Here is a 16,158-nt window from a genome sequence, read left to right as displayed (position 1 = left end):
GTGCACACACATAGGGAATATCAGGAGTTATAGTCTCTACTTATTAGATTTGGATAAAAAAAAAGTATTTGCATTTTTTTAATTGTTTGAGCCAGGTAAAGCTGATGTGTGTAGGATTTGAAAAGGTTTGGCTTTGGTGAAACCAAAAGGGACACAGCAAAGCTCTTAAATTGTCTACGGTATGTTATTAGAATAATGTGAAAGCTGCTAAATCACATTAAAATTATGCACATAGGAGCTTGAAGTCCCATATGGGAGGTACAGTATTTACCACATAAATTAAGTTTATGAATTACAGAAAGTTTGGATAATCACTAAAAATAAGTCAATTTAGAATCTTATTTTGTGGTATCCAACTTGTTTAACACTGTCTTGATTTCATATGTTGACTCTAAGCACAGATAGTATTACATGTTTAATTAAAATATAAGTGGATGGTTGTTAGCAAATACTGCAAAATTTCTGCCTCTAACCTTCAACCCTGCCATCTCCACTCTGGTCCCAAACTTGACAACTTCTGTTATTTACAAAAAAACAGGAATACAAAAAAACTGACAGGTGAGACGGGACTCATCTTTGAACAGATTAACAAAGTGCCATTTCCACTGTTTCCTTTTTTTAAAGGAAAGGTTCAAACTCATTCAGGTCTGTCTTAAAACAGTACTAGCATGGCATACGTAAATTTCCATACTGGCTGTAAAGAGATCCCTTCCTACCTTTATGCATTTTTACACATAAGAACTATGGATTTTATCCCTACATCTCTTAAATTGTTTGCAAAGGATCGGATCACATCACAGCCAGTATGAACAGGAGGAATAACTGCAGTAGGCTTGGGCAGTATCTGTTTTTTCATACCTTCATCACATTTTTTGTGCTCTTCTTCGACGACCGGATGTGTGTCTCAGTAAACTGAAACTGAAATGTGAAAGTATAGAGAGTTGAATATAACTGAATTCAATTTCATATTACATTCAGTTTCAAGTTTATTGGAATTTTGTTCCAAACTAATAAATTCAATTTCAAATTATGTTATTCAGGATTCAGTTTTTTTAATGCAAAAGTACAAAATGCAAGTCTCCTTCAAAAATAATCCAAGACTGACTGTAGAGTTTGAACTCTGGTCTATTTTAGGACCTATGTCGGTCACAACGCGTTGGTCATTTTAAACAATTATTGCCATGTAAAATAAAGGCATTTTAATTTTGTTCAAACTCTACAGTGTGTCTTGGATTATTTTTGAAGAAGACTTGCATTTTGTACTTTTGAGATCATATTCCACCAATGCAATGAGCCCTTCACAAGATGGAATAAACCCAATACACCTGAAAGATTCAAAGAGCACCGGTGTGTGACTACCACAAAGACCCAGTTGTCTTCATCTAAGTGATTATAATTCAGTTTCTAATGACACATATTTCTGCTCATAATAAACGTAGTCGGTATCCAATTTGAATTCAAACGCATCACAGTTCGATCAGTTAAAGTAGCTTTATAGGAGTACGAGCCCATGAAATGTGTACCTTTTTTAAAGCAATTTGAAATTACTTTTTAAATTTTGTTTGCATTTCAGAAAATGTTCTGAATACCCTAGTACACCGAAATACCGCCAAAGCCTAAATTACACAGGCCAATTATTCTTTCAGTATACAAATGGGCATGCAAGTATTGCACTAAGACGAACCTGAAAAAGACTGGATCCTTTCCTTTAACTCCACCTCCATCATTTTCTCCAACTGCAAGGTCAAAAGTGGGAACAGGAGCAATCAGAGTACACTGATCCCAAATTCAAGCTCTCTCCAATGGTCCCCATCATTAAGCCAGACGAGCGTCATCTTTGCTTTAGGTTGTCTGAATCAAAGATCTACTGCTGCTGCAGAGTCAAATATTCAAGTCCAAGTAGGTCCAGCTCTTCTGTTTTGTCTCATCAGTCATGTCAGCCTAAATATTTAGATCCAAGTGAATCTGAGACACTTCTAAATGTCCATCTTCAGAGTAGATAAAACACAGTGAAACTTCACCTAGAGGTGAAAAAAAAAAAAGAAGTCCTTTCTTTTGGTTCCTTGATTCAATCCTCAGAGTTAGGCAGGGCAGCCAATATGAGGATTCTGGATCCATTAGTCATCCGTTACCATATTGGCTCTAATGTGTCACTCTAGACAGCCATGCTGATGCAGAGTTCAGGTGGGGGGGGACCAGATCCTTCAGGAAAAACCAAACACAGGGTCCTCTGCTGTTGTGGGTTCTTGACTAAGTACAGCAGTCCCCTTTAGCTCCGATATGAAGTTAGTCCGGCATGTCGATGCAGAGTTTAGGCGGTGGGACGAAGTATTTCCCAGGGCTCTGAGTGATCACCACGCCGGTCTTCTTGTGGAACATGGGGGCAATCTTTGGCGGCGGCTCGGGCACGGGCAGATCCTCGGCCGCCTCAGGGTCCTCGCTGCGTTGGAGATCGTAGGACACGTTACCGTACTCTCGCAGGAAGGGGAGGAGCTCCAACAGGAAGTGGCAGAAGTCCTTACGGATGCCAAACCACCCTACAGGGAGATCAGGACAGAGGGGAATTTAACAGTGCAGAAATAATACCAATCATTTGTACTTGCCAACTACCATGGGTGCATAAAAAAAAGTATTTTGTAAGATCTGTTTTGGAGCTAAGCGTCTAAGGGCGCAAGCCATAGTCTGTTTAGCTAGTCCGAATCAGAGTGAAATTATAGACACTCTGTTACAACAATAATATGTTTTAAAACAAATTGAGTAAAACTGTTTGTTCCTTCAAAATCATTGCTTCTTTTCATGTTTTGCGAGATAGAACCTTTTACTTAGGATTAGAAGATTCTATCTGCATTTGGGCTGTTCCAAAAAAATCCCATTTACAAATTTGATAGGATTTTGATATTTTACATTCAGAATATATTTAGGGTTTTCATGTATGAAAGAGAATCATTCCCCGAATCATTTTTGCTATTTGGAATGTGAAAACTTTGAAGCTCAACATCTCAAAACCGCTCAAAACACAGATAAAACCTTATAATTCCAAGTTGGCGAACTGCCAAAACTAACTGCACCAGGTTTCGATTAAAACGGACTAAACGTTGGCTTGTGGAAGCGCCGTAACAATTTCACTATACGTCGTACAATGTATGATTGTATGTGACAATAAAACCTGACTTGCTGGTTCCAGCTTCTCAAACGTGAGGATTTGCTGCTGTTCTTTGTCATACATGACAGTAAACTGACTATCTTTAGGTTTTATGCTTTTGATTGGGCCATGGGCGAAACTGAAACGATTAGTCAATTAATCAATTAGTTGGCTGACAAAAAAATTAACTATTTTGACAATTAAGTCACCGTTCAAGTCGTTTTTAAAGCAAAAATTACCTAAATTCTCTGGTTCAAGACTCTCAAATGTGAAGATTTGCTGCTTTTCTCTCTTTTCTACGATAATAAACTGGATATCTTTGAGTCTTGGGCTGTTGGTAATCCAAAACCACTATTGTAGTGGCAATTTTTCACTATTTTAAAGACAGATCAATCAATAATGAGTTAGTTGCTGCCCTTGAATTGACACACAAAGCTTTCTGCGAGGTGATAAATACTCCAGATGGCAAGATTTGAGGTTTGAGGTTTAAGTGATATATAAATACTGTGAAAGTATCGAAACACTCAATCCACAGAGGAAAAACACTGTACATTTGTGATGTCACAAATCTAAAATATTTAGACCATTTCACAGTTTTAAAAGTTAACATTCTAAATGTGTCCCAGTTTATTTTCTGTTGCAGTGGATGTGAATGACATCAGCTGACAGGAAGTAAGCGTGGACCCAAGCTGTTTCCTAGCAAAGCAATTCCGTGGCCATTCCATTGAAATGTGCTAAAACGGAGCATTTCTGATAAAGGTTGAATACAGGTATATTGAGACAGACAGTATGAGAAAAATATTGTGTTATTTGAACATTAAAGCACGTAAACATGTTCTAGTAGAAACCCAAAATACAAGTATGAACCTGAAGATGAGCAGGATATGTCCCCTTTAAGGAAAGGTTGAATTACTACAGTAAACATCCAGTGGAGATACTGAGCAGCCCACAAGACATTACTGGCTTTAAATACTCACAGTGGTTTCCTCCCTTCTGGCCAAACGTGGTTGCCATGAGTGTGAGCAGGGAGAGCCAGAGAGGGACGAACACACACACGTAGCTCAGACTATTGTGGCCATCCAGCTTGTGCACCAGAAGGATCTGAAGAGGCATATTAATAATTTATAAGTCAAAGGCAAATATACATTCAGCAAATTTGTGCGAAGTTGTGTGTATATGTGCACACACATGCAGGAGTTATGTGTAAAATAGAGTGGAGTGTTCTTAAAGACAGATTTTTGATGGTCATATTCTGTGTATGTGTTTATGAACATATCTTTCTTTTCTTTTTCTGTTTTTTCTTTTTAATTAAAGCCTCCTGTGGACAGGTGTTGTAAATAAGCATTGTGCAACAAACACTAAATTCTGTGCATCTAGCCCTTGTGCATGAATGTATGTTACAATTATAATGCTACTGTGATGTCCATATCAAACAAGGCAAAAGTGAGCATGGCTGTCCCCATGACTCCGGAACAAAAATGATGGTGGAAAAAAATCACAGTTTTTGGCCAAAATGTCAAACATTTTGGGAACCCTGGACTTCTAACCCCCCAAAGACACAACTAAACCAAACTGTCAACCATCATACCAAATTGGAAGTTCCTGAGTTAAATAGTTTCCGAGTTCTGCTCCGGAAACTAAAGTGTGACACGCGAACGGACTGCAGGACGGACGGAGTGCTTTATACCCCCGACTATGTTGTCGCATGAACTGAACATTTGATTTTTTGTCACATTTTTTCTTAGATCAAGCCATCTGGTATTCATGATTTCCAGAACATCCTGTATGCAGTTTAAACTGACTATACATATATTTGGCCAGCAGGAGGCAGGGCAGGCTAATTTTATTATTAAAGCAATTTGCTTTAGATCCAATAGTTCTATTTAATTTCGTGAGATAGGCACTATAATTGTGATTATATAATTGGTGTGTTTGGAGTTAATTGATATTTGTTAAAGGAATTGAAAAGGTGTAATTTGGGTTTGAGAATAAAAAGCCTAAAATGAAGATGCAAATCAATTAACTATGCTATTTTCTAGAATAATAACTTGTGTTATATAAAATATAAAATATACCAAATTTAAGGAGTTTTAATAGTGGTAACTCACCTCAAAGGTGAGCAGGGGTACGACAATGGTCATCCAGCTTATTGCCATGGTGATGTGAGTCCGCCGTTGCTCGGCGATGATGTCAATGGAGCGGAGGAAGAGGACGGACCAGATGATGTAGTAGAGGACAACAAGGCACAGGAAGGACATCAATATCCACAGTGGGACACACACCACCTGCAGCACACACACACACACAACATTAAATCAACATCATTAAAGAAGGTGAAGGAAAATATCATCACCAACAGAATTTTTACATTTTAATACATGGTTGAGGAATAATACAAACAACCAGATGTGGTAGAAGTAATTAGCTCTTTTACTTAAAGGGCTAGTTCGTATTCTCAGTTTAAGTGTACTCTCTATTTAAAATATTTCCGCTGGTTTACCTTGCCATCAGACAGCTATACAGTCTATGTTTCCAACAGGGAACTGAAGCCGTTATATATGCTCTCGCCAAAGCCACCAGACTCCATTGAAAAAAACTGTTATTTTACCTCGTAGAAGACGGGGGTTGCTGGCCTACTGCTACCTTGGTGAATCCGATCTAACCAAAGTCACACAATGACACAAACAAACTAACCGATCGAGGCAGCAGTAGACCAGCAACTTCCGTGTTCTGTGAGGTAAAATAAGTTTTTTTCAATTGAGTCTGGTGGCATTGGCGAGAGCATAGATGGATACAACAGCTTCAGTTCCCCGTCAGAAAGGGCTGTCTGACGGCGAGGTAAAGCGGTGAAAATATTCTAAATATAGTGTAAACTTAAACTGACATTGCTTTTTTAGGTGTCTAAAATTTTGCTGCTTCCCCCGTCCACAGCAGTACATTACTTTACTCCTGTGCTGGTACTCCTGTCTGTTTCTCTAAAAACTCCATCTACTGTACTAATACACTGACTATGGAGAAGTACCTCAAACAATCACTCTTCAAAACTACCAAACTATCACTCTAAGTAAAAGTAATAATACCACAGTGTAGAAATACTGTTCCAAGTAAAAGTCCCGTATTCAAAATGTTACTCGAGTAAAAGTACAAGCATTAGCATCAAAATTTACTCAAAGTAACAAAAGTAATAGTACTCATTATGCAGAATTTCAGACAAAAACTTATATTATTGTATTATAAATAGTGATTAATGTTGCAGCTGGCAAAGATGGGACTGATTTCAGCTGATTACTGGCAGTGATGTAATGTAACTAAGTACATTTACTCAAGTACTCTACTTCAGTACAATTTTGAGGTACTTGTACTTTGAGTATTTCCCTTTTCTGTTACTTTGTACTTCTACTCCACTACATCTCAGAGGGAAATATTGTACTTTCTACTCCACTACATTTGTCTGACAGCTTTATATACTTTATATTGTGTATTGATATCTGAATCAACTAATAAATTATGACATATTATTGTAGATTAAGCTACCCAGCAGTTAAGTATTTAAAATGTGCCACACTATAACCAGTTGCAATGTTAATGTGATGTTTGCAGTACTGCGTCAAGACATGGTCATTCTGCATGATAATAATGAGTACTTTTACTTTTGATACTTTTAAGTATATTTGGATTCTACTTCTTTTGTACTGTAGAGTATTTTTTACACTGTGGTATTGCTACTTCAACTGATTACTGGGTATCTTACAGTAATCTATAATAATACATCACAATTTATTATTATTGTTGTTGAGAATAATAACAATACCAATAATAATAATTGTTATATTGTTGTTATTATTATACTGTGTATTAATAATCTGAATCTGCAAAGTAACTAAAGCTATCAAATAAATGTAGTGCAGTACAATATTTCCCTTTGACATGTAAGTAAATACAAAGGGAAATATTAAGTTGCAGAAAAAATAAAATGTACTCAATTAAAGGAAAGAACTTAGTATATCATCAAGAAGTGAAAGTCAATTGATCGTTTCGTTGCAACATCAGCGCCCAGCAGCAGAGCCACGCTGCTGCCAATTTGGACTGAAAACGACTACTGGACACTAGTAAGACATCCACCTAAAACGTGCTGAACAAAAGTTATACAAAATAATTTCTATTCTATTGTCATATTCTACTGAAATGACCTGTGTTGAACAACAAATATTATAAATACTGTATAATAGGCGTTTATTTTAAGCGAGTCCAAAATGGCGACAGCGGCTGTCGTCTTTTTGCTTCTATACTCTTTGCTTAAAGTACCTCAAAATTGTATTTACAATTACTTGAGTAAATGTACTTAGTTACATTCCAGATGGCATCTCATAGTGTGAAAGCCTAATGAACACATTCATGTATTGAAGTGTGTATGGCTGACCTCTGATCTACTTTGTGTTTGTGTATCTCACCAGCCAAGGCCAGTTGATGATCCTGTCCAGCCTCAGAGCGATGAAGATGAACTGGAGAATGTTAACTGAACACAACACCTCCAGCTGAGGAGAGGAAGAGTAAAGACAGAAAGAGTAGTTGGTGATGTCCTGATGTCAAATATATCAGTCATTGTCAGGAGTTATTTATTAATTTTTTTTTCCAGCAACCCAAAAATCAAAGAATAAATTTCCCTCAGAAATTAGTGACATTTTCTTTTGAATTTATAAGGGACATGTAATGTTGTGTACTTCTGGTGAATATAATCCAATCAATCTTATTTATACATTTATGTATTTTGTATATACAGTTCCCTTTGTTAACACCTTATTTTGAAAACCGGACGTAGTCCCACGTGTCTACTTCCTCTAACTTCTCCAAGGTGGTCTCTAGCTCTCCCGTCACCTCCGTTCTCTTTATCCATCCATGGTCAGCTCCATCGGGGCCGTTTGAATGCATTTAACATAAATGTCAGTATATGGGTGCTCTACAGTTGTAGCTTCGGCCCATTTGTCCACGGAGATGAGAGCGACGGCCGGCTCAACCGCAACGTTACCTCAATACGATAACGTTTCCTGTCCGTGACAGAGTTAGCTTGCAGCTTGATGTCTGGCTCTGCTTTTCCTGCAACGTGTGAAACCCAAGGTGTTTCCATCCTTTACTGGATGTGTAGTGTTTACCACGCTGGATTAAACATGTGAGGGTGCAGGTCGTATCCACGCTGACCCTCCAACGTTTTATACTTTCTTGTTTCTCGTTTGTTTAGGTTGACGGATACGGAACGAATATGACGTCAGGTTACTCAGACTACAACAATAAAAGCAGTAATATTTCTTACTTCTACCTCTGTATAGACTTGAATGAAACAAATATATCGATTCTGGCATTAAAATTGTTTTATTTCAAAATCGTAAAAAAAGAAATCACAATACATAGGTGAATCGATTTTTTCCCACCACTATCAGTTTTCCTAATGTCTTAGATTTTTGCTGTGGTATCGCTTCAGTATCGGTATCAAGATATTCAGGCAGGGTATCGTATCTAAGTCATAATTTTGGTATTGTGACAACACTAATTACTTGTACATTGCAGTGACAACGAATGTAAACAAAGCGGGTCTAAAAACAGTACAAAAAACTACTCTCTACAACTAACCTCGATTAATATAACCAATGATATAATAATCAGTGAGGTTATTATGTAGGCTTTACATGCAGTTGAGTCAGACCAAGATGTGTATGTATAAATTATTATGGGCTTTAATGTCTGCCAGCTGTCCTGTAAAATACATTTATCAGCTGTTTTTGATTCATATTACATTTGCTGTCCCCTTTGTTTAGATACGATATATGTGAGGCCTATATTTATTTATTTATTTATCTATAATTTCACTTGAAACTGTTATGGTCATTTTGCACTTAATAGAATGTGAAATTATTTTAGTACTTTTCATTTGTCATGTATATTATACAGGAGTATACAAAAATAGGCTTTATCATGTGGTTATTTCATAAAGACTCTTTTTTGAATTACCAGCAAATATGCTATATCGTGATATATATCGTTATGGAGATATGAAATTATCTAGATTGGAATAGAAGACAACTGAAACTATGTAGCCACAGCTGGCGGGGATTTTGTATTGATTTCCTACTCCGGTCTCAGTGTATCCTTCTACATATCAGACTCCTTACCTCGAGGGAGCGGTCGTGTCTGAACCCCCAGACGCAGGCTGCTACGGAGACGGGTGACACGAAGAAGAGAGGCATGAAGACGAGAAGCCAGAAGTAGTTTCCTCTTGCCACACGGTCGCACACTAACACCTCGAACATCAGCAACAGGACGTGGAGCCCCACTGCGATCAGCATGGCTTTGAACTCCACACATGTCTCCCCTTCAGCCCTGAGCGATGATAAACAAATATTAAAACATCAGCAAGTTCCTCCATGCGGACACTAATGATTCCCACTATTAAGTTTCGGGATGCACACGTTCATGATTTAGAAGCCTAACCAAAATCACACACAATAATGCATAATATTTAAAGAAGATTATTACATGTACTTGAGTGATTTTTTTTTAATAAATTGTACTTCTAACGGCCCAAAAACATGGGGCGACGCGCATTACGTAGGTGGGGCGGAGCGTTTTTTTTTTACCTGCTAAACAGACTCCGTCTTCGTAGTGTGTGGTTGTGTGCCAGCTTCACTGTGTGCATATTGAGTTTTGCCAGACAGTGTAAACTATATTAACTGGTGCGGAATTAATTAACTGGATCGTTTTAACTACAGCATCGATTCATTTGTTACAACATACACACTGATTTCATTTATTTATTTTAATGTGAAATGTAAAAACACCCACAAGCTTGCTCTGCTGCGAAGCATTGCCTCTGGTACAACGGGGCTCCAGGGTAAGAACATTTCGGTTGCATATTGCTGTTATTGTCAACAAAAATCCAACAAAATTCATATAGAGTTTGTAAGAATTTACAGCTATGCGTGGTATCCATCACAGCAACAGTAGTCTAATCTAGTAATCTAGTAATCTAGTAATTAGGGATGTGTATTCCAAGCAAAAATACTATTCGAAAATCACTGGGAATTAGTTGATTATCATTTGAATAATCGCCGCATACTACTGCGAACTGAACGTGCCACACACGTTTTACCGGTAGTAACGTTACTACCAGGCAGCGCCTGCAACGGTTAATACAAGGGAAATACTGTATATATATTTTTAAGATGGGACGATGTAACGACTATTTGAAAAATCAAAAGGCATGACCCAGCCCTACTAGTAATTTAGTATACAGTAGATTATGGCTGCATGATATATCGTTTCAGCATCCACGTTGCGATGTCGGCAAATTAACTGAAATACGTCGTGCTACATCTTTTTTGCTGCTTGATACATAAGGAAACGGTTCCTCGCCTGATTTGTCACACCCCATCACGTGAACCTTTTCCGTTAGAAAACTAACGACATCAGCCTCGACCACCAGTGGTTAATTTCAACATGGATAACGAGTTACAAGCGTTACTGACCTTGTTGTCTACGAGATTAATTCTGAAACAGCCTGAAAACACTCATCTGGTTTCTGTTTTAAAAAGAAAATGTATTAGTGTGATGCAGCCTAAGCCACTAATGCCCATGTGTGAGAGAGTCTACCTGTACTGGGGGTTGTGTGCCCAGACTCCAGTGCCCACAGAGGCCCCAATGATGACCAACAACTTCCACAGCCATATTGGGGTGAACACAGCCCAGTAGCTCCACTGGATGACTCCATCCAGCCTCAAGGACAGCAGCACGGAGAAGAGCAGCAGACAGGAGTAGATCAGGAACTTACTGCGACAGAGGACGGAGAGAGAAATGTCTGACAGTTGACACCAATGTCAAAGGAAAGAAAATGCAGTATGTGCCCTTGTGAGTGCCTTACTATATGGAGTTTTGACAGTTGGGGCCTACAGGCATTGGGAGACCACTCTCATTAAGTCAGTAAAGATTTTTCTTAAAAACAATGCAAATATGGGATGTGTGCAAAGTGTGTGGAAGTGTAATGACAATTCATAAAGATAGAGAAGCATAAAAACTTGCTGTAATCAGTATACAAACTTTATATAAACTAGGATAACATAAAAACAGGATCTTGAAAGCTAGGAGGATGGAGACAGGAGACTAGAGCTACAACTATTAATCAATTAGTAGTCAACTATTGAATTAATCACCAACTATTTTGATAACTGATTTATCAGTTTGAGTAATCTAGCTTGTTAAATGTGAATATTTTCTAGTTTCTTTACAATAAAATTAATATCTTTGAGTTGTGGACAAAACAAGACATTTCAGAACATCATCTTGGGCCTTGGGGAACACTGATCAACATTTTTCACCATTTTCTGACATTTTATAGACCAAACAACTAATTGATTAATCAAGAAAATAATTGTTAGTTGCAGCCCTTGAATTAAACTATTCCTTAACTATCGTTTTTTGTTGCAATGAAATCCTTCTATCAATCTATTTTGTGTCCTTTTCTTGTCAACATTGGTACATTCTTTCTATTATTTTGATTGCAAAAAAGTATGTGAATTTATTAAATGTGAAACAAATTTCACATGCAGAAATTGCACATTTCAGATGCAATATTTCTCACATATGAAATGCGAAAACAGTTGTGTGATTAATTCACATTTAGGTACATTTCACATAGAGCTGCAACGATTAATCGATTAGTCGTCAACTATTAAACTAATCACCAACTATTTCGATAATTGATAAATCTGTTTGAGTCATTGTTAAAGAGAAAAAAAGTAAATTCTCTGATTTCAGCTTCTTAAATGAGAATATGATCTGGTTTCTTTACTCCTCTATGACAGTAAACTGAATATATTTGAGTTGTGGACAAAACAATACATTTGAGGACGTCATCTTGGCCTTTGGGAAACTGATCAACATTTTTCACTATTTTCTGACATTTTATAGACCAAACAACTAATCGATTAATCAATAAGATAATTGACTATGAAAATCATCCTTATTTGCAGCCCTACAGGAGACAAGTGTTGATATCAATAAAGGGTGCAAATAAAATGAAAAGACAAAGGACTGCGTATATTTGGCTACATTCTAAAAAGTTAAAATTAGATACATGGATAAAAAAAGAGGTTGAAAATTGACCTTAGTAGGATGGAGATAGTATATGGTGAGTGCAAAAACAGCTGATACCCCCAACCTTCCTTAAAACCTTCATGACTGTCATTAGATTTACAGACTGTGTTACAAAGCTACTCAGTTCACTGAGCTTACTAAGGGAAACCCCATGATGTGAACAACTGGACTTAAATCAAATCACTTGACCCGTTTCTTGAACCTATTTTATTTTATTTCATATACTGGATGATATACATCATATTTGTCCATTATAGTTGCATTTTGATTGTTACAACTTTTGGATAGTTTTACCTTACACTTACTTTATTTATAGGGAACTATTTCCCTGACTTCTGGCTATTTAAAGTCTGGAGCAGTTGCTCTTAAAGGCCTGTAAAGCTCATTCAGACATAACTTATGAGCCACTTAAAAAAACTCGCTTTATTAAGCTCAGCATTTCTGAATAGATGCGTGATGACTTGACTAAGTGGCTACATTTAACGTATTTGACTTAGCTATAGTTTTACTTAACTAACGTTAACCCCCAGCGTTAGCTTAACTAGCATGTTAGCCAGGCCTTGTTTAGCCAGATACTTTCTTTTCGCTTTCGCTACTCTATATTTACAGTTAAACTAGCTTACGCTATCTGATCAGCTACCAGAAATATGTACAACTCCATATGTATAAATCACATGATTTAGGCATGTCTTCCTCACGTTAGTGCAACGCAACACACGACGCCCAGCCTCAAGCTAACTAGCTACACGGCCAGCTGAAGTGCTAGGTCGTAGCTGAACTTACCTCGGGTTGAAGTCCTGGAAGAGTCCTCTTAAATTCATGGTGTAAAAGGGCTGGTTGGCTAGCCAACATTAGTTCCCCGTGTCGTTAGCTAACTCACCGCCTAACCTGTGTGCTACACCTGCTAATCTCGGTGGTAGTTGAGCTTTTTGGTTCGGTTTCATTACAGCTCTTTGCTAGCCCGTATGTTATGTTTTACCCTCGGAAATCACGTGACTCCCCGAAGACAGCCGAACTGTTTCCGACAATCTTCTTCTTTGAGGTTTATTGGAGATTGACAAACAACACTTTGGCGCCATACCGCCACCGAGTGGTATGGAGTGTGGAATATTCAACAACAACAACAACAACAACAAAAATCACATCTTCTCAATCATATTAATTCGTCTAAGATACTGAAATAGTCATCTATAAATTAATAATAAAATTACAAATAATAAAAATAACTATAAAATGCATTTCCTGCTGAAAATATGTGGGAATGCTGACAGCTGAAATTAATTGCAAAGCATTGCTGAAACTACAGAAATATTAAAGCGCAAATGAATTGCGCTGTACTCCTGAAAAACTGAGTTGTAAAACTGGCAGAGTTGAAAGCTGAATTGCATTTCACAAAAAAAAGCTAAGAGCTGAAATACATTGCTAGAAAAGCTGGAAGCTACACTGTAATTCTGTCAAAGGTGGAAGTTGAAATTAATTAACTTGTTAGAAAGAAAGTAGTTTTTGGATGAAATTAACCTTTAAAACTGTAAATTGTTAGACAGAAAGTAGTATTTTGTTGGAATAAACCTTTAAAACCATGGGTACTTGGGCAGAAAGTAGTATTTGGGTGGAAAACAAACTTAATGCCCATATATATATATATATTTACATATATATATATATATACAGCTCTGGAAAAAATTAAGAGACCACTTCAAAATTATCAGTTTCTCTGGTTTTACTATTTATTGGTATGTGTTTGAGTAAAATTCAAATGTTTGTTTTATTCTATAAACTATTGACAACATTTCTCCCAAATTTAAAAATAAAAATATCGTCATTTAGAGCATTTATTTGCAGAAAATGACAACTGGTCAAAATAACAAAAAAGATGCAGTGTTTTCAGATCTGGAATAATGCAAAGAAATCAATATTTGGTGGAATAACCTTGATTTACAATCACAGCTTTCATGCGTCTTGGCATGCTCTCGACCAGTCTTTCACATTGCTGTTGGGTGACTTTATGCCACTCCTGGCGCAAAAATTCAAGCAGTTCGGCTTTGTTTGAAGGCTTGTGACCATCCATCTTCCTCTTGATCACATTCCAGAGGTTTTCAATGGGATTCAGGTCTGGAGATTGGGCTAGCCATGACAGGGTCCTGATCTGGTGGTCCTTCATCCACACCTTCACTGACCTGGCTGTGTGGCATGGAGCATTGTCCTGCTGGAAAAAACACTCCTCAGAGTTGGGGAACATTGTCAGAGCACCAAAGAAGCAAAGAAGAGCCAGGCTGAGGTTTGTACTTGGCTTGATTCACAAAGACAAATCTGCCCGATTCCAGCCTTGCTGAAGCACCCCCAGATCATCACCGATCCTCCACCAAATTTCACAGTAGGTGCGAGACACTGAGGCTTGTAGGCCTCTCCATGTCTCCATCTAACCATTAGACGACCAGGTGTTGGGCAAAGCTGAAAATTGGACTCATTGGACTCATCAGAGAAGACCTTACTCCAATCCTTATGGCCTTTTGCAAACCTCAGCCTGGCTCTTCTTTGCTTCTTTGGTGCTCTGACAATATTCCCCAACTCTGAGGAGTGTTTTTTCCAGCAGGACAATGCTCCATGCCACACAGCCAGGTCAGTGAAGGTGTGAATGAAGGACCCCCAGATCAGGACCCTGTCATGGCCAGCCCAATCTCCAGACCTGAATCCCATTGAAAACCTCTGGAATGTGGTCAAGAGGAAGATGGATGGTCACAAGCCCTCAAACAAAGCCGAGCTGCTTGAATTTTTGCGCCAGGAGTGGCATAAAGTCACCCAACAGCAATGTGAAAGACTGGTCGAGAGCATGCCAAGACGCATGAAAGCTGTGATTGTAAATCAAGGTTATTCCACCAAATATTGATTTCTGAACTCTTCCTAAGTTAAATCATTGGTATTGTGTTGTTTAAAAAATAATATGAACTTGTTTTCTTTGCATTATTCCAGATCTGAAAACACTGCATCTTTTTTGTTATTTTGACCAGTTGTCATTTTCTTCAAATAAATGCTCTAAATGACAATATTTTTATTTTTAAATTTGGGAGAAATGTTGTCAGTAGTTTATAGAATATAACAAACATTTTAATTTTACTCAAACACATACCAATAAATAGTAAAACCAGAGAAACTGATAATTTTGAAGTGGTCTCTTAATTTTTTCCAGAGCTGTATATATATGTGTGTGTATAAAGAGACGACCTGTGAGACGACCTGTGTAAATTAAATGTTCAATGCCCTCTAGTGGTCACTCTGAAGAACTGCAATATCACATTCGTCAAGTTAACATCAATGCAGCCATGTAAACACACGCGGAGGAACCCACAATATTGCAGTCATTTATCCTGAGTAAAGTGATAATTCATCACTGATCATTTCCCCGACTTTGAAACTCTGGAACAATAAATGCTACTCCTATTTTATTGACTAACTCTTTGCTTACTCATTATGCAGAATGGCCCATTTCGGCTAAATATCATTGAATTATAATTTGTGATGCGTGTGTTCATAACTTTGATATTGCAGATGGTAAAGGTGTAGCTAAGTTTAAGTACTTTATATACTGCTGGGTAACTTAATCTGTGATAATACATCATAAGGTATTAGTTTATTTTTTTTATTTTGTATTAATAATCTGAATATGCAAAGTAACTTTAAAGCTGTCAAATAAATGTAGTGGAGTAAAAAGTACAATATTTGCTTTCAAAATGGAGTGGAGTGAAAGTAATATAAAATGTAAATACTCAAGTAAAGCACAAGTACCTCATAATTGTACTTTAGTACAGTACTTGAGTAAATGTAGTTACATTCCACCACTGCAGGTTTTGCATATGTTCCCACTGATGTCTGGACAT

General features: G+C 37.4%; 1 protein-coding gene across 1 annotated transcript; it reads right to left on the bottom strand.

The window, feature by feature from the left end:
• Positions 1 to 459: 459 nt before the first annotated feature.
• tmem185 (transmembrane protein 185) lies at positions 460 to 13,291 on the bottom strand. The gene is made up of 7 exons (XM_074623229.1): positions 13,067 to 13,291; positions 10,784 to 10,960; positions 9,307 to 9,514; positions 7,594 to 7,677; positions 5,251 to 5,427; positions 4,120 to 4,243; positions 460 to 2,537 (listed from the first exon to the last, which is right to left on the bottom strand). The coding sequence occupies exons 1-7, from the start codon at positions 13,102 to 13,104 to the stop codon at positions 2,287 to 2,289; spliced, it is 1,059 nt and encodes a 352-aa protein (XP_074479330.1). The 5' UTR covers positions 13,105 to 13,291; the 3' UTR covers positions 460 to 2,286.
• Between the last annotated feature and the right edge of the window lie 2,867 nt (positions 13,292 to 16,158).

Source organism: Sebastes fasciatus, chromosome 22 (genome assembly GCF_043250625.1).
Source record: "Sebastes fasciatus isolate fSebFas1 chromosome 22, fSebFas1.pri, whole genome shotgun sequence".
In the NCBI taxonomy this organism is placed as follows: Eukaryota; Metazoa; Chordata; class Actinopteri; order Perciformes; family Sebastidae; genus Sebastes; species Sebastes fasciatus.
This window is presented reverse-complemented; position numbering and strand designations above follow the sequence as displayed.

What these genes read in the sequence shown, in the direction of transcription:
- tmem185 (XM_074623229.1), bottom strand. Translation starts at nt 13,104, where the DNA reads ATGAATTTAAGAGGACTCTTCCAGGACTTCAACCCGAG. An exon ending in GCACACAACCCCCAGTACAG is followed by an intron (nt 9,515 to 10,783) that starts GTAGACTCTCTC and finishes ATCATCGCTCAG; the next exon opens with GGCTGAAGGGGAGACATGTG. An exon ending in CCAGAAGGGAGGAAACCACT is followed by an intron (nt 2,538 to 4,119) that starts GTGAGTATTTAA and finishes ATCTCCCTGTAG; the next exon opens with GGTGGTTTGGCATCCGTAAG.